The sequence below is a fragment of the Phragmites australis genome, chromosome 13 (genome assembly GCF_958298935.1).
Source record: "Phragmites australis chromosome 13, lpPhrAust1.1, whole genome shotgun sequence".
Lineage (NCBI taxonomy): Eukaryota > Viridiplantae > Streptophyta > Magnoliopsida > Poales > Poaceae > Phragmites > Phragmites australis.
The window spans coordinates 12356667-12382512 of NC_084933.1; the positions used below are offsets into that span (position 1 = coordinate 12356667).

At 41.1% G+C, this 25846-nt stretch overlaps 1 protein-coding gene and 1 non-coding gene across 4 annotated transcripts; both read right to left on the bottom strand.

Moving 5' to 3' along the window:
* Positions 1-1611: 1611 nt before the first annotated feature.
* On the bottom strand, positions 1612-1750 carry LOC133889882 (small nucleolar RNA Z247). The gene has a single exon (XR_009903962.1). It is a non-coding gene; the product is annotated as a small nucleolar RNA Z247 (small nucleolar RNA).
* Positions 1751-17708: 15958 nt separating this feature from the next.
* LOC133888212 (U11/U12 small nuclear ribonucleoprotein 48 kDa protein) lies at positions 17709-23962 on the bottom strand. Of its 3 annotated transcripts, XR_009903747.1 has the most exons (6): positions 22759-23962; positions 21668-21782; positions 20930-21037; positions 19753-20557; positions 18187-19672; positions 17709-17992 (listed from the first exon to the last, which is right to left on the bottom strand). XR_009903747.1 is itself a non-coding variant. In XM_062328367.1 (5 exons), the coding sequence occupies exons 1-4, from the start codon at positions 23808-23810 to the stop codon at positions 19790-19792; spliced, it is 2043 nt and encodes a 680-aa protein (XP_062184351.1). In that variant the 5' UTR covers positions 23811-23962; the 3' UTR covers positions 17709-17992; positions 19753-19789. The 3 variants fall into 3 exon arrangements, 2 of the variants coding, with proteins under 2 accessions (XP_062184351.1, XP_062184350.1); XM_062328367.1 differs by lacking the exon at positions 18187-19672; XM_062328366.1 differs by having other exon boundaries at positions 17709-19672.
* Between the last annotated feature and the right edge of the window lie 1884 nt (positions 23963-25846).

Here is a 25846-nt window from a genome sequence, read left to right on the forward strand (position 1 = left end):
CATCTGCTTTGCCTTGGCCGACAAGTTGAAGGACTCCCTATCAACTACAGCTGGAACCAAGGCACTATCTCGGCCCCATATAAGGTGGGGACTTAGATCCCCGGAGAATAAAATAGGAGGCTAATCTAGTGCATCTCAAGGCAAGCGACACAAAGACTTAGAAATTGGGAGACTCGGCGACTTCAATCCTAGATTAGCCTAGATCCAATTTACTTGATTGTAATAGGTTTAGCCACATTTCTTATACCTGAGATACCAATATACAACAACATCTACACAGGATGTAGGGTATTTCTTCAACCGGAGGCTCGAACCTACCTACATCGCGTGTCTTGTTTCGTACTTGATCCCTGATCTCGAAGGTACCCCCTGTTCAATTTATGGATATATTGTCAGAAATAAATCTTTGACAAATATGCCAACCTCAACAATATGCCTATGCTTCCTCTCAGTAGTAACATTATGATGATGGGTATGTGGACAAGAAATATGGTGAGAAGTACCAGTTTGTGTGAGGATAGAATGCAATTTATGATATTCACCTCCCTAGTCAGATTGAACACAAACAATTTTCTTATCAAGAATTCTCTCAACATGACTTTGAAACTGAATGAAAATCTTTGCTACATCAAATTTCTTTTTCAGGAGGTAAAGCCAAGTGAATTTACTAAAGTCATCTATAAAAATCACTTATACTTGTACCCTCCTACAGACCTATGAGTATGGCCCCATACATCTGAGTGTACAATTTCTAAAGGAAATGAGGACACATTATTGGACTGACTGAAAGGAACCTGGCAACTTTTAGCTAATTGACATGCATCACAAACAGAAGCATGTTTATTGGTTCTGGAACAAGGAAGACTATTGAGTTGAATGACTTGTTGGACAATTGGTGACGAAGGCTGGTCCAATCTGCAATGCCATTGATCTTGAGTCATGGTGGTGCTTGTGAGAGCTGTTCTGGACATGGTGCTGCAATTGGGCGATAGAGAGTAGAGGACACCTTCACATTGCCCTTGAAGGAGGATCTTTTTTTGGCTTGATCCTTGATGACATAATGGTTGGGATGAAATTCAAAGATATTATTGTTAGTACTAAAGCAATGAACTGACAATAGATTTTAGTGGTTTTTGGAACATGTAAGACATTGCTCGATGAATCTTAAAGTAACTAACATTGGAAATGACCATACCTACTCCATTGGCAGTGTGAACTTGGTCTTTGCCATTGTACCTTTCATGCATTGTTAGCTAATCAAGGTTGTTGGTGATGTGATTGGTAGCCCAGTGTTCGTATACCAGTTTGGATCAACATCATACACTGGCACGGTCACTGCACTCCCTGCAATGCACTTTTCATCGCGTCTGTCTTCTAGATGATATGAATGATCAAACTGGTACCAACATTTGTAGGCAGAGTGGCTAGCTTTATCACAAAGTTGACACACGATCTTGACGCTACCATTGTTATTGGAGTTGTTGTTCTGGCGATCATGTCCTTCAGTATTGTGTCCATGTCCTCGTCCCTGACGATCACCTCTTCCTCTGGTGTGTGTGACAGAGTTAACAGAGGAGCCCATTGGTGTGCTGGAGTTGTGTTACAACCTCATCTCAAAGGTAAGCAGATGAGTGTAGATGTCATCGAGGCAAAGAGGATCAAATCGAGACGTTAGTGATGTCACAATTAGGTCATAGTCAGTGTCAAGCCCGATGAAGAGGTAGGAGAGGGTCTTGTCATCGCACAGTGGCTGACTGGTAACAGCAAGGGCATCCACGAGTCCTTTCACATTGTGAAAGTAATCAAACATTGTGAGGTCTTTCTTATGGATTAATGCCAATTGCCAATGAATTTGCATGATATTCACACTGGATTGGGACGTGAACATGCGTTCCAGGGCCGCCCAGACCTCATGCGACGTGGAAAGGAACAAAACCTGGGACAAGATTTCATGAGATAATGATGAAAGTAGTGTACTGAGAACAACTTGATCTTGGAGAATCCAAGCCTGATAGGCAGGATTTGGCCTAAGCACGGTCCTGATGTCATCACCCGTGCCTTTAGTCACGGAGACCACCCTCACCGGAATGCTGTCATATCCATCGATGAGGCCAAGAAGTTGCTGGCTCGTTAGGAATGGAAGGACCTGAGCCTCCCAGAGAAGATGATTGTCTCGGGTGAGCTTGACAGTAAGCAATTGGCCGAATGGGGGTGTTGGGAGGATTCTAGCGGAAGCTGAATTCATGGTGGAGGTTCCTGAATTGGAGCTGTCGCTAGACATTATTGAGTATAGGAAGGAATGGCTCAGGTACCATGTGAGAGTTCAGAGAATTCAGAGGAAGAATGGAAAAATCCCACATACAATTGTGGTGGTGGCTCATCATTATATAGGAATGCCGGACATCTATAGTGACATGCTGATAATAGTAAACTTAACAATGTTATGTATAGCCAAAGGAAGGGGTGCATCCCAAACAAAATCCATTAAGGTCACCCCAATCAATTTTCTAGTGAGCTTTATTTATAGTGTAGTCACAAGATATACTCCCATTAGTTAGTACTACGATAATTCTAGAGGTACATTTAACCATACACATTGTATAGTACATATAACCATACACATCTACATGTTTATATATCTTGAGCCAGAATAATTTAACCATGGCTCAAAGAGGCGGACTAACAAAAAGGACCTTAGTTGTCTTTATTTTTTCTTCTTGTAGAAAACCTTATTTGTTGACTGAGATGGTTAGGAGCTTGGTTTACACTTCACCCTATTCCTACCCATTGCTCACATTACTTGCCCCCTACCTTGCAGACTTCATTACATTAAAGTAGCTAGGAACGTGCATTTATCAATGTCATATTGTCCAAGAATGTTGCACGGCTATGGTGTTCTAACGACAATTTACATTATGCATGTTGTGCTTGTCTTGCGCCACAATTACTGGCTATTTTCATGATTAATGCCTTATTATGCCACTTGGTGAATAATCCTAACCCTATTTGCATGTATATGTGTACTTCGTGAAGTCCATTCCCAGAAATCAGACCAAAATGACGCTCGTAGGGCCTTTCTGAAGAATAGAGATAAAATCGGAGAAATCTAGCTGTGAAAATTCAGATGCAGGAATTGAGATACTCTATTACCCACCCCCACCCCCACATACACACAGTTTTTCATCACAAAAAAATTAATACCATCCATAACACCTATTGATAGAAATTCACTCTATGCCATCCCTGCACGGGACGAGCCTACATATGCATAACACCCATAAGTGTCACTTTATGTTAGAGACGATATATTTGGAATACTTAGCCTTACATACGCTGGCATTGACCTATCCCAGCTATTCATGTGGAACTTATTCCACTACACTACTATGCTTCTGCCACCACTAGTATGATGGGGTGTTACATGGCAAATCCTAGATGATAAATAGGTTCTAACAAAAGCTGAAAAAAAGTATGTGTAGCTCTATTTGGTTGAGTTATCTTCTTTGATCGTAACATTGTTACATTTAAATCATTTTTAAGAACCTGATTATTCAGGAACCATAGACTTATTGTCCATGCTTTCTATCTTGCTCAATATTATATCCGTTGATCAGATTACTATTACCAATATACACATTTAATGTGCTTTGGGTTGACTAGTTATTTAATTGATAGTTTAAGGTAGTAGATATGATAGTGATGGAAATATACCAGGTGAAGAGCTATATCAACATCATAAGAATGAAGTGTGCCGTAGGTTTGTTGGGGTGTGGGGGGGGGGGTGGCGGGGAGGGGGAGGTGTGCAGAAAAGAAGCTTTTGTGTTTCTGTTTCAGATTTAACGTACTGTTATTAATATTGGGTCATCGTAAGTCATGCTTTCATGTGCCTTTTCGCTTTTTTGATCATAGAAGCAAAATTCATGAAGTATTCGTTCAACAATAACACTTTAATTTTGTGGCTTTTAAAAAATAATAAACATACATTTCATTAGTAGAAAAGAAAATATAAACAAGTGAAACAAATAACATTTTGTAGATGATGATGAGTAGTATAGAACTACCGTATCTGAATATCCCAGGATTTTTCGTTATTCTCGGTGTTTATCTCTATCCCTAGGAAGAAAATCACTAGATGTATGGAAACTGCCCGCAGATATCCAGGATATCTCGTAAGCAGGGAAGTTTATCTCCAAGGTTAAGAAGGAAGGATTCCAGAGGCCGTACGACGACCCCCTATATATACGAACCCAGGGGACCCTACGGAGGACAAATCGATATAAGTTATTAGAGACCATTACAAATCATTCAAGCCGGCAGAAGCTCTACATCCTTGAGCCCTCTGTATCTTAGATCTGTATTAGTATCTCTCCCTGGCTACACGCAAGGGAGCCATCCGACTAGGTTTAGATCCATCTAGGCTAGCCACGCACCCCCTTGTAACAGTCATAGAGAATAATACAAGACCAACAGGACGCAAGGCTATTATACTAATAGAGGCCTCAACCTATATAAAAACCATGTGTGTGTTCTTCAATTCGTCTACTCAAAGCATCCCCTACTAATTCTACAAGTTTGTAAGATCAGCAGTTCATGAATCCTCGACACATGGCGCCGTCCATGGGGATCATGACACAAGGTATTGAATTTTCTACACACCGAGGATCAGCTTTTCAGATGAGGGGTTCTATGACAATTTCACCCCCTCGACCAATGACGAACCGGTGATCAATCAAGTGGACCTCAACGAAGATCAAATTGGCGACAACTCCAGCAATGAGGTAAGTCACTTTATGGATCAATGCGCCAAGCACTACAGCATAAAGTTTGAACTGCTTGGTCACCAAGACGATCACGAGAGCAACGTTCACCACAAGTCGGGATCCTCCCCTATGGCTTCCGACAACATGGATTCTAGAGAAAGCTATCTAGAGAACACCCCCGAGAAGTTTTCGCCGTTGGAGATGGGGATGCCAGTCTAGACAATCATGATGACAACAATCCCGCAGACACGCGGGTTCCCATCACTCCAGCAGCGAGAAGTGATGGTCAGGTTCCACTATTTACACCCCCTAGATCTAAAACCCTAACGGAGCATGGGATCTAATGTCTCTTGATCATTAGTAGGGGCCTCAACGCTATAGATCTGCAATGGCGCAAAGGCTCCTCCTCTTACAGGAGGCCCTCGCGCGACCATCTACTGTAGATTTGATGACCCCCGCCGATAAGGGTGTCAAGACCGGTTTAAGGAACAAGTCAATCTCATCTATGTGCTGAGACCAGGAATCGATCTCAACACATAGTGACTTTATAAATGATAATCATTACAATATCCATACATTAACCGAATAAATTATCTTACAAAAGTGACCTTCGAGGGCCAAGATCCAAATAAAACTCAACTATGAAGCTATGTAGACTCTAATTATTTCACGACATCTCCACATGCATTATTGACGTAGAATGCATCTTAGAATGATCCATCCTCAACAAATTCCTCGATACATTCTCCAACTGAGTGTTTGGTGATAGCAAGAGCAAGCACTTGTTGTACTCAGCAAGTTGTGAAGGAAATATATGCATATGACGGTTTAACAACGATATGGCAATATGGCTCTTTTGCATAAATAACATTTAAGTAAAAACATTTGAAAAGTAAAGATAATTAAGTAAATAATTGTAAATAACCAACCACTTTAAGATTCCAACCATCTTGACTTAACCACTTTCCAGCACCTCAACAAAAGATTCTCACCATCAAGGTTGAACAACTATCAAAACCACCTCAACCACAGTTCCCAACACCGTGATTGACAAAAACTCGACTATGGTTCCCACCACCATAGTTAACCAACCAACCAAACTATGAAGTTCTAATAATGGTAGGTTTTCCATGCCCACTCATAACTATGAGTACGACTGATTAACAAGTTTTACATTCTACAGAGGTCGTACACTTTACCTACAAGACGTTTCATCCTATTTTGTCGAGCATCTATTGGCTGACAGAAAAATCTTACACACTTCTGAGGTGTGCACTAAGAATCCACTACAAAAGCCTTTATAATGCCCCTCTTAGCACGTGCATACCCACTAAGGTTTCACCACCGCGTGAATACACCTCAACAACGGAAGACCCCTCTTTTGCCAATGGAACATTCTGGAATTACACCTTTTTGTTGTACATAACCAGATGGTCTACATAATTCTAAGAGTATACAAATTAATTCGCTAGACATGTCCCATTACAGGCTTGTTGTTGCACCATTTATAAGGAAAGATCACCCCACGAACCGATCCTTAGATTTAAGAAAGACTACCATATCACAACCGTACAACATGTACCTGTATCATCATATTACATACTCAAATCCCTATACCATGTTACTACAATCCAGCGAAGGAACAGATCAAAACAGAGCTACGGTTAATAAGTTATGACTTCCTAACTATCAAAATAGGACCAAAAATATTATCTAGAAAATCATGGTGCTAGGAATTTTCTAGATTTTTTTCGAAGTCATCTATGACTTTCTAGCATTTATTTCAATTATAAAACTATTAACAAAATTAAATAAACCTATAAGGCATTATTAAAATTCTTTTCATAATTATAATTATTATTTTTAGAATTATATTTATATTGGAAAATCATTTATTATTTTTAGAATTATATTTATATTGGAAAACCATTTATTACGCAATATATAACATATATGACATCAACACATCACATAAACAAATAAAAGAAAAGAAACTCTGACTGGGCGATGATGAGGCTGACATGTCAGACTACTTGGCTAAGGTGGCTCTAACATGGCCAACATGGTGGCGGTGGCTGGGCTGCTGACCAAGATGTTGACTAGGCTAGCCACATAAGTGTATCCATCCGAGGTGGCGTGACACCTAAGCAAAAATCACATGGCTGTTTACGTGGACCGCTGACTGGGATTATGAGGTGTTGATTATGTATGTACGAAAGAGTATAGGACGATCTAATCTCAGCTGTTCAACATAGATCAGACGGTTCCCAAGCAATTGCGCTCGTCTCCGACGCGACTAAAGGCGACGACAACCTTCCCATGGCGGTGCACGGCCAGAACCACACCGAAGTTAAGCTCCCATGGTCCAAAAACTCCGGCGAGTGTCGGAAAGCATCCAGAGAGCATGGCGAACTTACCTAGGGCATACGTTGGCGTCAGTGAGGGCTTTGTGAGGCTGGCTGCTATCAATGGTGGATGTGGCTCTCGGTTATTATCGGAGGTGGTGAGGCTCTATGCACGCTAGAACTCCTGCGACTTGGGCGAAGGGTTTGTGATGCTCGAGAGAGGCTCCGGGGCTACATATTTATACACGAGCGAGTGCGAGAGCTCGTAATCAAGTTGGAATCAATTTGGCAGTGGTGGAAGCAATCCGAGCTCAATCTTTCCATACATGCCAGCTTGGTTAGAGATAAACTGGGCAATAGTTGAGCCTCCAATTCTATCTCCACCTCAACCTTTCCAATTTTGAAAAGGGGCAGTGCAGACGGCAGACGTGATCTTGTAGCTAACTCACAAATGGCTCGGGCTCTTGTGGTTTTGATATGGGTCAAAGCTTCTAGAGGTTTGGGCGAACTCGTTTTGCACTTGTGGTTCCATCTTTGTCTCGAACACAGTGGCCTTCATAAGTATGGTGGCTTGCTGCACCTCTTGCCATTAAGCTGGAGCAGGGAGGGAGAGAGGATGACACGTAGGCCCAATTGGTCAGAGAGAAAGAAAGGAAGAGAGGTGGGCAAACTCCACTGGGCTGGCTAATAAGCCGAGCAGCCCGGTGGAGAGGGGATGGGGGGATGGGCTGGTTGGTTGGTTGAGGGGTTTTGGCCCAGACACTTTCTCTATTTTCCTATTCCTTTTCTATTTCTATTTCTCTCTTTTTCTCTCATATACACTAGTTTATACTTGTAAAACATATACTCTTCTTGTATATATCAATATTATCCCACATAATCAATCAAACAATCAATCAAGCAATCACTCATTCGCACAGACACACACACACACTTTATAAGAAAAATTATCCCTCAATGTATATGTGTTTATACATATAACACATATACTCACATATATGTATATATACATATATACACTTAGGGTTTTATTTAGTTTTGCAAAAAAAAAATCTTTTGTAAAACTTTTTATTTTCTTGTGTTTTAGGGTTTGGGCTATTACAAAACCTACCCCCCTTAAGTGAATCTCATCCTTGAGATTTGGATTGATCTCCAAACAGGTTAGGAAACTCTGCCTTCAACTCTTCTTCTTGTTCCCAAGTTGCTTCTTCTTCTGTATGGTGACTCCACAATACTTACACATACGTATGACCTTTCTTTGAGTCACATGCTCTGCTATTTCCAGAATCTTGATTGGGTATTCTGAGTAAATCAAAACTTCTTGATAATCTACTTCTTCTAAGGTCATTTGTTCCTATGGCACTCGTAAGAACTTCTTTAGTTGCGATATGTGCAACACATCGTGCACATCTTCTAGCTTTGGTGGCAATTCCAATTGGTAGGTCACCTCTCCGTGTCTAGCAATCACTTTGAACGGTATGATATACCGGGGTGCCAACTTGCCTCTAACCTTGAAACAATGATGTCCTCTTAAAGGCGAGACCTTGAGGTACACATAATCTCCTACCTTCAAGGTTAACTCCTGACGACGGTTATCTACATAACTCTTTTATCTAGACTGAGCTATCTTTAACTTTTCTCGTATTCATCGTAGTTGTTTTTTTGGCTTCTTTCAGTATCTTAGGTCCAAACACTTGACCTTCTCTAGTTTCACTCCAATGCAGGGGCGTTCTACACTTCTTTCCGTATAATGCCTATGGGGTCAACTATAAACTAGACTGGTAACTATTGTGATATGAAAACTCCTTGTACAATAGATTCTTGTCCCAATTGTTACAGTTTTGGAGAGCATGCACTCGTAACATATCCTCGAGTATCTGATTTATTCTTTATGTCTATCCATCTGTTTATGGATGACATGCCGAGCTGAAATTTAACTTTGTATCAAGATATTCATGTAGGTGTTGCCAAAACCTTGAGGTGAATTGGGTTCCTCAGTCCAACACTATTCTCTTTGGAACTCCATGTAGGCACACAATCCTTAACATGTATAGCTCTTTTAGCTTATCTCCTTTATAGGTTGTATTAACAGGAATGAAATGAGCTACCTTACTGAGGCGATCCACAATGACCCATATGGAATCATAGTCTGGCTGGGTACGAGGTAAACCGACTATAAAGTTCATTCCAATTTGTTCCCACTTCCATTTTGGTATCTTTAAAAGCTACAGCAATCCGGTTGGTTTCTGATGTTCTGCTTTCACACGCTAACATATATCACACACTATTACATACTCGGCAATTTCTCACTTCATACCAGACCACCAATAGCGATCCTTTAGATCCAGGTACATCTTAGTACCGCCTGGATGAATAGAGTAAGCTGACTCATGGGCTTCCTTTTGGATTATCTCCTTGAGCTCTTTCTGATCTGGTACACAAATTTGCTTGCCAAACCATACTATTCCTTTCTCATCTTCTGAGAACTTTGGGGCCTTGCCTACTTTGATACTATGCTTTCCTTAATATTTTCATCTTCTACTTGCCCTTTCTGAATGTTCTCATCCAAAGTAGGTTCCACTCCATGATTACTGCCTCCATATCTGTGACAAAGCCTACATTAAGTCGCTGAAATTCTTCACATAAAGTTGGCTGCGATTCTTGCATCATAGTCATGTTGCAATATACTTTCTGACTTAATGCATCTACAACTACATTTGCCTTCCCAGGATGGTAATGGATTCCCATATCATAATCCTTGACCAGCTTTAACCATCTTCGTTGCCTCAATTTAAGTTCTATTTGCGTGAATATATACTTTAGACGCTTATGATCCGTATATATCTCACACCTATTTCCAAGGAGGTAGTGTCACTTTATCTTCAAAGCATGCACTACGACTGCTAACTCCGGTCATGAGTCGGGTAATTCTTCTCATGAGTCCTTAGCTGTCTTGAATCATAAGCTACCACTTGTCCTTCTTGCATCAAAACATATCCAAGACCTTGTCGAGATGTGTCACAATATATATTGAATATTTTTTTTTATATCTAGCAACACTAGCACTAGGGTTGTGGTTAGCTTCTTCTTAAGCTCGTTAAAACTTGCCTCACAAGTGGTTGTCCATACATACTTCTTTTCTTTCTTAAGCAACTCTGTGAGTGGCTTGGCTATCTTCTAGAATCCTTCAATGAAGCGATGACAATAACCTTCTAAACCAAGGAAACTTTGTACTTCGATAACACTGATAGGTGACTTCTAATTCAACACATTTTTCACCTTACTTGGGACTACTGCTTCTCCTCCGACGGATAGAATATGTCCAAGGAACATCACTTCTGTTAGCCAAAACTCACACTTACTAAATTTAGCATACAACTGATCCTCTCTAAGTTTTCCCAAGACTTTTCTTAAGTGATTCTCGTGTTCTTCTTCACTCTTAGAGTAAACAAGTAAGTCATCAATAAACAATATCATGAACTTATCCAAGTAGTCCATGAAAACTTTATTCATGAGGTCAATGAAGTAAGAAGGGGCATTAGTTAGACCAAACCACATGGGTATAACCTCAAATAGTCCATATCAAGTGACGAAGGCTGTCTTAGGTATATCCAAGTCCCGAATCTTTAATTGATGGTAATATGACCTTAAATCTATCTTCGGGAGCACTCGAGCACCGGTAAGTTGGTTGAACAATTCCTCAATTCTGGGCAAGGGGTACTTGTTCTTTATGGTGACAACATTGAGTGCTCTGTAATCTATACATATCCTTTGACTTTAATCTTTCTTTGGCACAAAGAGCACGGGTGCTCCCCATGGTGAGAAACTAGGGTGGATATAACCCTTCTCTATTAGCTCTTGTATCTGCTTCTTAAGTTCGGCTAGGTCACTAGATGGCATCATATAGGGTCTCTTAGCTATATGTGCAGTTACAGGCACAAGATAAATTACAAACTTGATGTCTCGGTCTAGCGGCATACCGAGCAATTCATTTGGGAACAAATCTGGAAACTCCCAAACTATCCGAATCTGATCCACTGTTAAACCTTCTGAGTGATTCAACTTGCATTCTTCTACTGGTGGTGTGTCTGCTACAAATTCTACCTTAACTCTTTCTCTATTTTTCAAGGTGATTGCCCTTCTAGCACACTTGATCACTCCTTTGAACTTTGCTAGCTAATCCATTCCTAGGATCATATCTATCTCATCTGATTCTAGGATGATGACATTGGTTGGAACTATATCCCCCTTAATTTAATGTTTACTTTACGACAAATGAGACTAGCTCTCATTTCTCCACCAGGTGAGCTAATTAGCATCTTATGTTTCAAGGTTGTTACTGGCAGACTATGCTTGGCCACATACTTGGAGGTAATAAATGAATGCGAAGCTCCAGAATCAAACACAACTGATGCGGTGGCTAAGTTGACGAAGAACATACCAAGTACAACATCAAATGCTTCCTGAGCTTCTTCTGCGGAGACGTGGTTCACGCATCCCTTCACGTGGTTCTGTTGAGCTCTATTGGGTGGAGCAGGTATCTGATACTGATAGTGATTCTGAGTTGTAGCAGGGTTCTTCACTAGTGCTAATGATGAGTAGTATAGAACTACCATATCTAGATACCCCAAGGTTTTCCATAATTCTCTGTGCATATCTTAATCTTAGGGAAGGGAATACCTGGACGCATGGAAACTACCCACAGATACCCAAGATATCTCATAAATAGGGAAGTTTATTTCCAAGAATGGGAATGAACGACTACAGAGGTTGTACGATGACCCACCTATATATACGAAGCCAGGGGACCCTAAGGACAAGACACAGCAAGCCGTACAAGTTGACACATGACTTTGAAGCATGTGGAAGCTCTGCATCCACAAAACCTTCTACACTTAGATCTATATTAGTATCTTCCTCCGACTACATGCAAGGGAGCAGTTTGACTAGATTTAGATCCATCTAGGCCATCCACGCACCCTCTTGTAACAGTCTCAAAGATCAATATAAGACAAACAAGACGTTGTTCTGAACCTATATAAAAACCCCTTAGTGTATTATATGATTCGTCTACTAGAAGCATCCCCTACCTCTTATACAAGTTTGTAAGATCGGTGACATGACAATAGGCATTGAAACATCTACACATAACATGTCATCAACTTTGTCGAAGCCTACAATGAGGATTGGCTTCTTGAATGACTTCACCCCTCAACCAATGACGACCTGGTGATCGATAAGGTGGACCTCGACGAAGAGCTATCTAGCGATGACTCTGGCAATGAGGTAAGTCGCTTCATGGATCAATGTGCCAAGGACTATGGCATCGAGTTTGAACCACTCGCCTGTCAAGACAATCGTGAAAGCGATGTTAACCACAAGTTAGGATTCTCCCCTGCATCTTCCGACAACATGGATTGTAGACGTACCTACCCAAAGCAATCCGATGACAAATCCATGATGGATATAGACTCCTCCTTTAGTGGAGATTAACCTCAAGAAGTCTTCTCCATGGGAGATGGGATGACAGTATGGGCAATCATGATGACAACCTTGCAAACACGTAGATCCTCGTTGCTCCAGTTCTGGGTGATGGTCAGCTTCTGCTGGCCACGCCCCTTAGATCCAAAACCCTAATAGAGCATAGGGTTTAACGCCTCCTGACCATCAGTAGGGGCTCGATGCTATAGATCTGTGATAGCACAGAGGCTCCTCCTTCTACAGGAAGCTCTCATGTGCCCTCCGACTGCAAATCTGATGATCCCCATAGGTAAGGGCTATTTCACCTCAATGATCGGTATGACTAAGAAGGCTCTCATTCAGGCCGAGAACTCCCATCTAGCTATTGTTGGGATTAGCTCTAATCAGGGGAAGTCTCGCACCACCCCTTCTCATGATGGATCAAACTTAGAGAGGCACAATCCCTGGAATAAGACAGCCCAGGAAGATAACCAAGCAACTAACCATCGAAGGACCTCACCGGTTAGAGATCATCTTATCAGTGACATGCGAAGTTATCAACTAGCGGAGGTGCTCGAAGACCCCTGAGGAGGTATCAACTGTGCCTCCATAATCTAATTAGAGGATGTCCCATCATCGCTCAAGCTAGGGCTAGTCTTCGACCCTCATGGACAAAACTCACGTGGCCACCTGGACCGAGCAAGGTGCCATAATGGGTGCCATGCCTTCTCTCTAGATCTATGGAATGTGAGCTAGTCAGAAATGTTCCATCCTGGGTCGATCGAGAAGCATAATGAGAGCACAAATCCCGCTGAGTTCCTCCAGATCTACACTATAGCTATCCAAGAGGCTGGTGGGGATGAGAAGGTAATGGTGAATTACCTCCCCACAGCCCTTGAAGTGGCAGCCAGAACCTGGCTGACTAACTTATTGCCAGGAACAATCTACTTGTGGGAGAAGCTTTATGATATATTATGAGCTAACTTACAAGGTACGTACGTTTGCCCTGGCACGGAAAATGATCTCTACCATTGCGAGCAGATGCAAAAAAGAAACCTTGCACGAGTTCGTGTATCGCTTCAGCAACACCCGAAACATAATCCCTAAGATCAGTGACTATGATGTCATCTAAGAGTTCACTCAAGGAATTAGGATTAGACGATGTGTTGAAGACGTCTCTAGGAAGGAGCCTGAGACGGTCAAGGATCTCATGAAGATCGTCGACATGGCTGCCAAGGCTGAAGAGATGCTCCTGTTCATCAAGGAGAAGGCCCAGGACATCAAATACACTTAGCCTAGGCTCGACAACGACGTGGCCAAGAGCAAGCACAAGAAGAACTCCAAGGGAGGTAAGGGAAAGAAAGCCAAAGCTGACGAGGTTTTAACAGATCTACTCGACACCTATCCTAATAAGTGCCCCTGCTCGTCCCGAGGCAAGAGCTACACACCAGGCACCAGCGAATGAGACGGTAAGCCTTGGTGCGATCTCCACTGGACCGACAACCATAGCCTCCACGAGTGCCCCCTCTGGAAGAAGATGGTCAAAGCGGAGATGAGAAAGCCAAGGGAAAGAAGACCCAGGTCACAACCCTAAGCAGGGACTCCAGCTCTAGCAGTAGCGAGGATGACTCAGACCCAATGTCTTTCTAGCTGGACAAGAAGGCCGTCAACCAAATATTCGGTGGTTCTGCTTCCTATAAGTCCAAGCGACAGTACAAGATGATAGCCCGAGAAGTCTTACCAACCATCCCCAAGGGTCGTCAAGCTGTTAAATGGTCGAATGTCAAGATCTCCTTCAACCAAGATTACTTCCCAAAGAACTTCGTGTGGCCAGGCCGCTTCCCGATAGTGATCGAGCCTACGATCAAGAACTATAAGGTCTCATGAGTACTTATTGATGGAGGAAGTTCCCTCAACAATCGCTTTGCGAGTGCACTCGAAGTGATGCAGATCTCTCGATTTGCCATTGAGCTGGTTACGCAAGCCTTCCACGGCGCAATATCTGGATCCTCAGTGACTCTCATCGGCCAGATATTGCTCCTCATCACCTTCGAGAAGCATAACAACTTCTGTATAAAAAAGATTTTGTTCGATGTGGTTGACTTCGAGATGGAATACAATGCCATCTTGGGATGGTCAAATCTTTCCAAGTTCATGGATGATGTGCACTACGCCTACCAGTGCATGAAGATTCCAGAACCCAAGGGAGTCATTACTGTCTAGGGCTGCCCAAAAGCAAGCCTCCACTGCGACAAGAGGAGTCTCGATATAGTGCTGCAGCACCAACCTAATAAGGAGATGAAGAAATCGAGGTCTAAGGTGGTTGTAAAGTCCCATGGCAAAGTTAAAAAAGTTCCTTTGGACCTAGCAGAGCCATCCAATACTGTCTCAATTGGCTCTAACTAGGATGCTAAAGAGGAACTCATGCTCGTCACCTTCCTCAGGACAAACACCAATGTGTTTGCATGGCAACCGTCTGATATGTTCGGTATCCCCAGGGAGGTGATCGAGCACAAATTAGCTATCTGGCCTGATACAAAGCCTGTCAAGCAGAAGCTCTGGTGGTTCACGCCTGACTGGAATAAGGCCATCAAAGAGGAGATTGAAAGGCTCACCAACGCAGGATTCATCCGAGAGGTGAATCATCCCGAGTGGCTCACCAACCACGTCATGGTCAAAAAATCAAATAGCAAGTGGCAAATGTGTGTAGACTTCACCGACCTCAACAAAGCCTTCCCAAAGGATGCTTTTCCTTTGCCACACATAGATAAGATAGTTAACTCCACCTCCGAGTACAACTATCTAAGCCTTCTCGATGCTTATTCTGGTTATCACGAGATTAGCATGCATCCAGAAGATGAGGAGAAAACCTCCTTTATTACTCCTTTCAGAGTATATTGCTATGTCAAGATGCCCTTTAGATTGAAGAACATTGATGCCACATATCAATGAGGTATGCAGATAACCCGCCATGACCATATTGTCCAAAACATGGAGGCCTACATCGATGATCTCATCGTCAAGACTAAGAAGAAGGAAGATCTATCCCTAGACTGTAAGAAACCTTCAACAGCCTACGCGAGAACTGAGTCATATTGAACCCAGAGAAGTGCGCATTTGGAGTCGGCATAGGAAAATTACTCGTGTACTTGGTGTCATACCGGAGGATCGAAGTCAATTCTGAAAAGATCAAATCCATCGAAGAGATGCAACCCTCAAGGTCAGTATGAGAAGTTCAGAGATTAAGTGGATTCATGACAGCTCTTAGTCTGTTTATATCCCGATTCGGACATCAAGGACTTCCTTTATTCAAATTGTTGTGCCAATATGACAAGTTTGAATGGTAAGAAGAAGCAAACGATGCATTCAAAAATCAATCTAAAGATGTATCTTTCGTCCCCTTGTGCTAGTCACTCCCAACCCAAATGAAGATTTCTGTTATATATAGCTGTTGGACCATGTACAGTAACAAAGTCCGTATATGCACGAAAAGTGACAAAGATCTGAATATATACATAATTCAAGTATGTACGGAACTTAAATATGTTTTAAGAGAACAACCCCGTTCATCTTCGAATATGTTTCAATTAATTAACACCCTAAGCAGAACAAGAAAACCTTTAACAGCCCCAAAATGCCCTTTTCAAAAATTTATGTCCACAAGGAATTAATTAGAACAAAATAAATAAAAAATTGCTTTGTTTTAAAATTTTGATGCTTGTTTGTCATATTTGTTAGCGTTGTGGTGTTATTATGCTTGAGTTCCTCAGAGTGATCTTAGTCAATCACATAAAATGATGATCGAATAAAGTCTCTAGATTATAGTGCTAGAAAGTCCAATTAAATAAACAAACTAAAATTTCACAATCTTTTAAAATGGTTCAAATTGTTTTGGGTGATTGTTTTGCCAAATCACTGGGTTATATGTTTTCTGCTGTATGAAGTGCCTTTATATATGTATGGTAAAGTTATGCATGTGCATGCAAGTATAAAAGAGAAAGGGAGTAGAAATAAGAAACTCAATAATGGAAACCTATAGTATATAGACATTAAAAAGGTTCCTAAATTTTGTGCAACAATTAACTATGTTTATGCTTGCCTGAATTGTGTAGTTTAATAAGTTATGTGTGTGTGTGTGTGTGAAATAATTAAGGAAAATAAAAAAGAGATCAAATATGACAAGCAGTCTTTTCTTTCCAGCCCAGCCCGGTTGTTTCTTCCCTTCTCTCCTTCCCTCTCTACGCATCCCAGTCCAAGCCCGGCCTGTTTTCCCTCTTCCTAAGGAGGCTGCTACCTTCACCCTTGGGCTGCAGTGCGACCGGAAGCAGAGCGGGCCGAAAGTCGAGTTGCAGCCCAGCTCATCAGCGTGTTGCCCCGCCCATGCTCGCCCTCCTTCCCGAGCCGCATGATTAAAGCTTGATGGTTTGATCAGCGTGATCAACTGTAGTTGTGGGAACTATAGTTGAGGTGTTAGTCAATTATGATGGTGGGAACTATGGTTGATATTGGTTTGATAGTTGTTCAACCTTAGCGATGGGAGTTATAATTGAGGTGTTGGTTGATCAACTTTCATAGTGAGAATTTTGGTTGAGGTAGTCATACCAGCCTTAATCTTGTTGAAACCTTTATATGAATATTATTTCTTCGCAACTTAATGAGTACGACATATGCTCATACTTATGAGAAAAATTCAAAAACTTCATGGGAGAAAATGCATCATAGTAAGGTGTTCTCCGTCAATTGCTTGTAAAGTTATTAATAAAAATAAATGTTACGTTTAGAATCCACTGCAATTCTTTGATCTTTGAAGGCCTCTTCTTTAAAAACGATTTATTTAATTAAAGTATAGATATTATAATAATTATCATAAGTCACTATATGTTAAATTGATTCCTAAAAACATACAGATAAAATTAGTTTATTTCTTAGACCGGTCTCAACAAAACCCTTCATCTTTTACCACCAAAACCGATCTTCCTGACACCTCCTGACAGTCTCAACTCTCAACCACCACCATATGAATGTTTTCTCCGTTTAAGAAACAAAAGAGCTCACAGGGAAAAGGTTAGCGCAACAGACCAGTGCACAAGTCTCAAGGTTGAACGGACGGAAGCAATATATGCACTCATGTACATGCAGGATGACAGTTTTGTGAAACTCAGGGTTCTTCCAGTACCCGAATAGCAGATTGTTCAATGTTGGCACAATGCTTGCCTTCCACCACAAATCAAGGTGGTTCTAGAATGCAGCACTATTTCTATCTACACGGTACAACAATATAGGGAGCACATTCAGTACAACAAAATGAATTAACACAAAACAGAAACACTTCAGCAGAACATTGGAGAGGCGCTGACCTAGCAAAACTATTAGTTGCTACCTAGGTAGTTCATCAAACTAGCAGGATTGCTCAGACTGACTGGTTGCCTACAATAAATAAGACAGTAAATTAGAAATGTTTTAAGAGAGAACACAATGTCAACAAATTATAGAACTGTTGCTGAATGACATGACATATAAATTGCAAATTAACAACAAATAATTGCAAGCAGATAAGCGTTGTAATGAGAGAACATTAAGCATTAATAATACAGACCTAAAAGTGGAATTAGAAAAACTACCTACGGAACATTGTAAGTACAGAAGTGGCATATCTGCACACATCCATAAAGGTCTTGGATAAAAACTTAGTTGCCAGTTTTCTTTAATGTGAAAAGGTAACTATTGTCACCAAAACTAAAGCAGCCAATCGTCATATTACAGGCTGAAGCAGGAGAGTTTCGAACACACATGGACCATTTCATTTTACCATCTTTTTCCTGCTTTCAAATAGTAAAGTGATGAGAAAAAAAGAATAAATACACATAACTATGTGGCTTCTGACTTTTTTTCTTTCTAATTCTCTGAAAATACACATACAAGGGTTGTAAAAGTAAGAATGCTTTTAGTTCTTTTGAATCTGTCAAGCTTTATGTAAAGACTCGTACACTTTGCTATTGCAATAAAGTCCAATAGATTCAGCTCATACTAAGTTAGAAACTAAATCTAATGAACACATGTGATGTGATCGATACTCACAAATGACATTATGAATGTCATGCCGTAGACAAACACCATTTTTTAGTAAAGAAGCAACCAGTGTATTAAAAAACTAAATAACATAATAGCTATGTAAGTTTTGACTAAAGTAGAGTATCAGTATTGTTATCTTTCCACTAAATTTTAGCTGTGGTTGAAAAGCAGGGCACTTTAGCAAATTCAATCTACTGCGAAGAAAGCTTCAAGATATATCAAAAAATCTGAGGGATTAAAGTATTCATTATTCACAATCCAACATTTGGAGACCGGAACCCAGTAACCAATAATGAGGTGGAAGCTGCTAAATATCAAAACCATCAGTTTGATAATCTCTGGAGCTGTTGCTCCCTATATCAGAGCAGATACTGAGCGTATGTTCAAGAATTTATAATTGCACCTTGCAAGATCCTCATTTCCACACACCAATGAAGTAGACACGTCATATAAAAAAACAGGCACAGAAGTAAATATCATATTAGCATGCCAAACCTCATCCTAAACTACATGTTCACATGAATTAGCAATTTAGCATGAACAAATTATATGAACATAAGAATAGTAGCATCTAATATTAGCCAGGTGAAGCTTAACTTGCACAGCTCAGAAAAATAGTTGCAGACAAAAAAAAAAATCTGCACTCTTGCGAAGCATAAGCAGACAATTGAAATTCCTTTGTCAGCCCATAACAGAAGTGATTACTGGGTCCAGAATAAATTAATTAGAACGAATTCTTTAAAACTAGCAGAAAGTGTTTAAGAAAGATTAGCAGTGAAAGAAAAAATTCACGCCACCATACATTAAGTTCAGATAAGCTTGACGGATTATCACATGAAAGTGCAGCAAGAAACTTAATCGGTGTAAATGAATTTGGAAAACAAGAGAAAATTAACAGCTAACAGGTCCCAAGGAGAGAAGAAACAACTGTAACAGATATTAACTCTGTTACCGTAGAAGTTATAAAGTTGCGTAAGGATACATAAAAGGATACAGCTGAAGGCTAATAACCCAGATGCCTGTATTATTTAGCTACTGCAAGATCATGTCAAATAGCAGTGTAAAAACAAGTGTCAAACACTCAAAGAAACACAAACATAAGATAACAAGCATACCTGGCATAGAAAAGAAAAATAATATCTATTTTTTCTTTCAGCGATGGTGATCCCGCTTTCTCTCATGATGTCCACGACGATGTACTTCATCATGGTATACCTCATGCTTTCCTTCTGTAACATCAGAAAGCATGCTTGTCGGAGGATCTCCATCAGAATATGTGCTTTGGGGATCATATCTATCGCCGAACTGGTCTTGAGTCACAGATATTGATCTATGTCGCTTCTGACTAGTTCTACTTCTATCACTGTGTCCTCCTAGCATGTGGTCATATTCTACACCTGAGGATCTTTGTGATCGTGTTGACCATGCTGTACAATCACTTGATTCAAAACAGTAGTCTGAGACATCCTTGTTATACTTACAAGCATAATTCTTATTATCATTGGAGTTTCTTTGACGCCTATTGGTTTCATACCGGTGCGGATAACTTTGATCTATTTCACTTTCTAATCCTTTACTCCAACTCCGTTTACTTTCATGCTCAGATACATTTTGGTAACGGTTCCCATCAGTTTCATATCTTAAGTTCTTGTACGAATCTCTTGTGTCACGGCTCCTTGATGAAACTCTTCCCAAAGAATCAGCACGTTGTGAGTTCTCACAACTAGGTGCCCGAGAACCCAATGCTGCCTTATCATAAGAAGTGCTGCTTGCAGGATTAAAACTTCCTTGATATGTACCTCCGTGAGAGTTGCTCTTAAGCATATTTTGTGCAATGTTAGAAGGAGTTTCCACAAGACAACCAATTCCTCCAGCCTGTTTGATTTCCTCCATATGCTCGTCAATTATATCTCTTAGTATCTTCAAAAGAGAAAGGAAAACATCAAATCCATAACTTGATCAAGGCAAGTAACTTTCAGATATCAAATGAACAAGAGGCGAAACAACATGCAAGGTTTTCATCAACAATCTAAATGAGGTAAAATTGATAAAGTTTAAGAAATGTAGTGAAAACAACTTAAATTGGATAATTTAGGACAATAGAGAAATGAAACTTAAGAAAATACTCTAGCCTTCTTAACGGAAGTGAAAGGTTGTTGTATTTCCTATCTGTTAGATCTAATATCACACCAGAAAGAAGCAAAAGGCTAGGAAAAGAAGACGAGATAGAAATCATTTGAAATCTGTAAGATAATCTGAACAGCTGAAATTCTTTACAAATTTGACATGCACCTCTATTGGATCTCGCTTCACTTTCTTGCCACGGTAAGACATTCTTCTTCGTTTGTAATCTCGTTCTTCAGCTAAAAGCTCCTCCCTTGTCTTGGCTCCGCCAGATTCCTTTCCAGAACAGAGAGGAAAAAAAGGAGTAACGATACATTAAAATGAATATGCCATGTTGTACGGAGATCAAAGTCTATGAAATTAAGAGTTGCGGAAATTTATCAAATTTCACTCTTTATTTTTGTGTAGAAGTATCTCCAAATTAGTATGTGTATACATTTTGATAATACTTGAGATAATCTATTATGATTTATGTCTGTGAGCAAATGTTGCTCTATTTAACAATAAAACAAAGAGAATAAGCAAGTATGTCAAATATAATATCTACAGAACAATTAATTTTCACAAAAACTACAGTTTCACTGCTGCATGACCCAAATGAATTTCCACTAAGTACTATCCTTAATACTACTTCTGCTTCACAATATTTGTCCAACACAACCTAAAACGCACAATATCAAAGAAATTTATTATGAAATTGGATAGTTGTGATCATTAGATAGACAATTCTATCAAATATTATGCCTTCTAGGTATGCAAACCGGACATATTGTGAAACAGAGCGAGTAATAGTAACCACAATAGGCTATTACATAAAACTCCAGAAACCACGGGAAAATGTATGACATCTGTGTGGAATCAAGATTCTACATAACTATTTTCAAAAGATTGGTTGCATGTCTTTACCTGGTTATATACTCGGCGTGACAGAATCCCATCATACTCCAAAATAGGTCTGTAGTTTGGTCGGTTTGATCGCTCCAGGTGTCCTCGTTCCAGTGCTTGTGAATATTCAAGTAATCTATCAAGAGAATCACATGCACTGATCAAGGTGGACGAGTTTTACCAAACTAAGCAAAAGTAAACAGAATTTTGGAAAGAAATTTCTACAAATTGTTATTCATCATCAGAGTTTTATAGCTTTACTTGCGTATGGACATTGTACAACATGTTACTTTTACATGATAAACAGTCTCATACCCCGAGCATACAACCTCAATAGCATGTGCCAATCTGGGTCACTTGGAGAGTGTCTATATAAAGGTTATTATAGCATCTATTGCAAACTCCGATTTTCAGGAATTGAATCCGGTGCTACTTTTTTGGTATAGAATTGGACAAGCAACTATCCTATCATTTCACGTGAATATGCAAAAAAAAAAAAATGCAGTATCCCTTATATTTTGGAGATGAATGAAAAAGTAGGAATCGTGTGGTCTGGATATAGCATTGCAGCTATGAAGTGTGTATTGTATTAATATGTATAACTGTGTAAAGCAGCAGCAAAAATATATCAGCGCAGAAAGAGAGACGAACACAAGCAATTAAAGATCTGCATATGCTCTTTATTAAGAACTAGGGACTATTATTTGAAATGGACACCAGTACACCACCATTTCCTGATAGGACAGTAAGCTTAAGGTTATGATCGCCCTATTGTGTATTCTACACAAATTGAACACACATAGGCTGTCAGTAGGAGGGTAGCATTTCTCTTAAGACAAAGGTGGGTAGCATTGAACTGAGTTGTTATACCAGTACATCACTACATCCGGTTAGTTAAACCAAGAGGTAGAGGTAGAGAACTGGTGATGTTGAATATCTATTCCAAAGTTGTTTTGGTGTTAATGTTTGCTATCTACCGATCATTATCCCCATTCTTTCGTTAATAGGCATCATCACAGTGTTAGGAGCTAAGTATGTTCTGTCAGTTTTCTTGTATAATCATAATACTAATTGCAGGATTAAGTAGAACACAAAACATCAAGAAAGTATACAGCTGATATTTTGAAGGGCGTTGAGCTCGCAGAGCCTTTGTCTTCTCATACAACGCCGCGATGGCAGCAGCAACCTGGGAAAGAAAAACAGGGCCTGCCACAACATCTCCAGCATTGTTTCCTTTCTCACCAGCATGTCCACTAGCTCCTGCCTCCCCGCCTCCACCGCCACCAATGCCATCTCCTACACCAACAGTCAAGCAATAACCCATGCGCAGCACTGCCTCCTTCACCGCTGCAACCGCAAAGACCCTCCCGTTGCCCTCCCCGTACAAAACTCCGAGCTGCACACCTAACCACGAGACGCCCTCGACCAGCCTCGGGCACTCAAACCACACTGCCTTTGGATCAAGACCAAACCCTTCGTGGTCCTCCCCTTTCCGCGCCCGCTCCAGCAAGCACCCGGCCTCCGCCGCCACGGCCTTCAGGCAGAGACGCACCAGCACCCAGACGTGGTCCCGCACCGCCGTGTCGATCACAACCCCGTACCTCGGTGAGCTCGCGACCACCCACCGCCGCAGCTCGGCCTCCCACCGCGGCGGCAAACCGAAGCGGAACGCGGCCGTTACCCGGGTTACAGCGTAGGCGTGGGACCCCGGGAGGTGGTGGCCCCCCGCGCCCCAGGAATCCAGCTCCCGGCGCAAGAGACCGAGCTCCGACGGCAGGATGCGGGGCAGAGGTGAGGGGCTCGTGCCGGTAGTAGAAGAGGAGAAATCTGCGCACTCGGCGGCGAGGAAAGCGGGGAGGGACGAGGAGGCGGGGGTCGGGGCTGGAGTGACGCGGACGACGCCAGGGCAATCGGAGTAAGGGGTTGGGGAGGCCGGGAGCGGGACGAGGACGGCGGAGGAGGGCGGCGGGACGGGGGAGGTCGTGGTGGTGGTGGGCGGAGGTGAGGGGAGAGTGGTGAGGGGGGTGGTGGCGGGGTTGGGGAGGAGAGGGGATGGGAGGGCAGCGAGGGCGGAAGAGGCGGCGGAGAGGAGGGAGCGGAGGTGTGCGAGGGCGGACGCCAGGGTTGGAGGCGGCGTAGGAGGAGGAAATGGTTGTGGCTCCATTGGAGCGGAGAGGAGAGGATCCGCGGCGGAGGAGGGTTTTGACGGGGTTGGACGGCAGCCGTCGACTGTCCGGCGGCGGAGACAAATCCGGTGGGTGCCGTGGGTGGGGTGTGGGTGAAGGGGTGAGAACGTGCTCGCTGGTTGCAGCGCGTTTGATTCGAAAATGTACGCTGCAGATCGATCTCAGAAAAATAAGATAATTCATTCATGTGGTGCCCACTGGTAAGCATGGAATTCTAGAGAACGCCATCGACAAGAGTGATATTTACAGAATGCCACTCCAAATCTAAAGTTGAGTTACACCGGACATTCTTGGTGGCAACTAATCGACCAGTGAAATTCAAATTTATCGTCTCACCAAACCAGACCTCATCCTGGTTCGAGATGTTCTGCTAACCCAGAATTTGAAACATGCGGATCTAAATTTTTCTGGGAGTGTTGAAAGTGTGATACGACTGAATTCTTTGGAAGGCTCAATCGACCACTTCAGTCCATTGGATGCATATCCAAATCTTCAACTCAGCATTGCTCATGTTTCTCTCTATCTCTCACTCTCTGTTAAAAGTAATTTAGATTGTAAAGTAGATAATGGACGAACACAGTTTCGAACTTTAATCTTTTATTGATGATTGTTACAAATATATACATGATGATGAGATGTCTGTTCAAGAAGGCATCCCTCTCGAACGGACCCCTATGATCTATCAACCGCCGGAAGCAACTGCCCGACGGTTAAGTAAAGATCACTTGATTTCTAACACTCCTCATTAATCGATATCGGTCCATGTACTTATATATTTCATCTTGAAAGCTCCTCCAAAAACTCTGTGCGAAAAATATGAGGAGAGTAATAGTGATATGTTGTTAAAACTCCTTTAAAATCTAGTGAGAAAATAAGAAGAAAATGATACAGTATATATTAATTATTGTCTCTTTGTTAACTCATATGAGAAAATCTTGTAAAAGGAAAAACTCATAAACGAGTTTAGAGAATAATAGATATGTCTTATATACCTCCTTTAAAAACCTCGGTAGGGAAAATAAGAGGTATGGTATATGATCTTGTATGGATATTGTCTCATTAAAAAAAAATATAAGAAACTTTGTAAGTAAAACTTATAAAGGGAAAAGAGTACAATATGATGTATGAACAGGTTAAATTCAGAAGGATACTTCTCCTTGTTCTTACAAATCTCGAAGTCGTCGTATACCGATCCATAAACATATTTTTGAAATGTCGAAGTTGGTAAAGACTTTATGAATAAATCTGTGAGATTATCATAAGATTTAATTTGCAAGATGTTTATCTCCCTACTCTGTTGTAACTCATGAGAATAAAATAATTTAGGGGCAATATGTTTAGTGATATTACTCTTTATGTAACATGTTTGCATTTGAGCAACACAAGCAACATTATCTTCGTAGATAATTGTTGGTGATTCAATGGAACCAATACCACATGACTGTTGTATGTGGTTTATTATTCTGTGAAGCCATACGATTCACATGATGCCTTGCAATTATTTCAGAATGATTGGTGGATGTAGCCACTAGAGTTTGTTTGGAAGATTTCCATGAAATGTTTGTCCCACCATGTAGGAACACAAAATATGTCTGTGATTTAGCGTTGTGGGGGTCTGATAAGTAACCAACATTAGTATATCCAATCATATTTGAATCCTGGTTTCTTTGAAATTGAAAGAATAGACCAAGATCTTTGGTGCCTTAGAGATATGGAAAGATATTCTTGACTCCCGTCCACTAGTGTTTAGTTGGAGCAGCTTTATGCCTAGCTAGTAAGCTCACTACAAATGCGATATCAGATCTGATTCAATTTGCAAGATACATAAGTGCTCCAATGGCACTAAGATATGGAACCTTAGGTCCCAGTATCTCTTCTCTATCTTCCCGTGGTTTAAATGGATCTTTCTCCATGTCTAGAGATCGAACAACCATGAGGATTTTAAATGGATATGATTTATCTATATTGAATTTCTCTAATATTTTCTGGATATAGGTAGCTTGATGTGCCATAA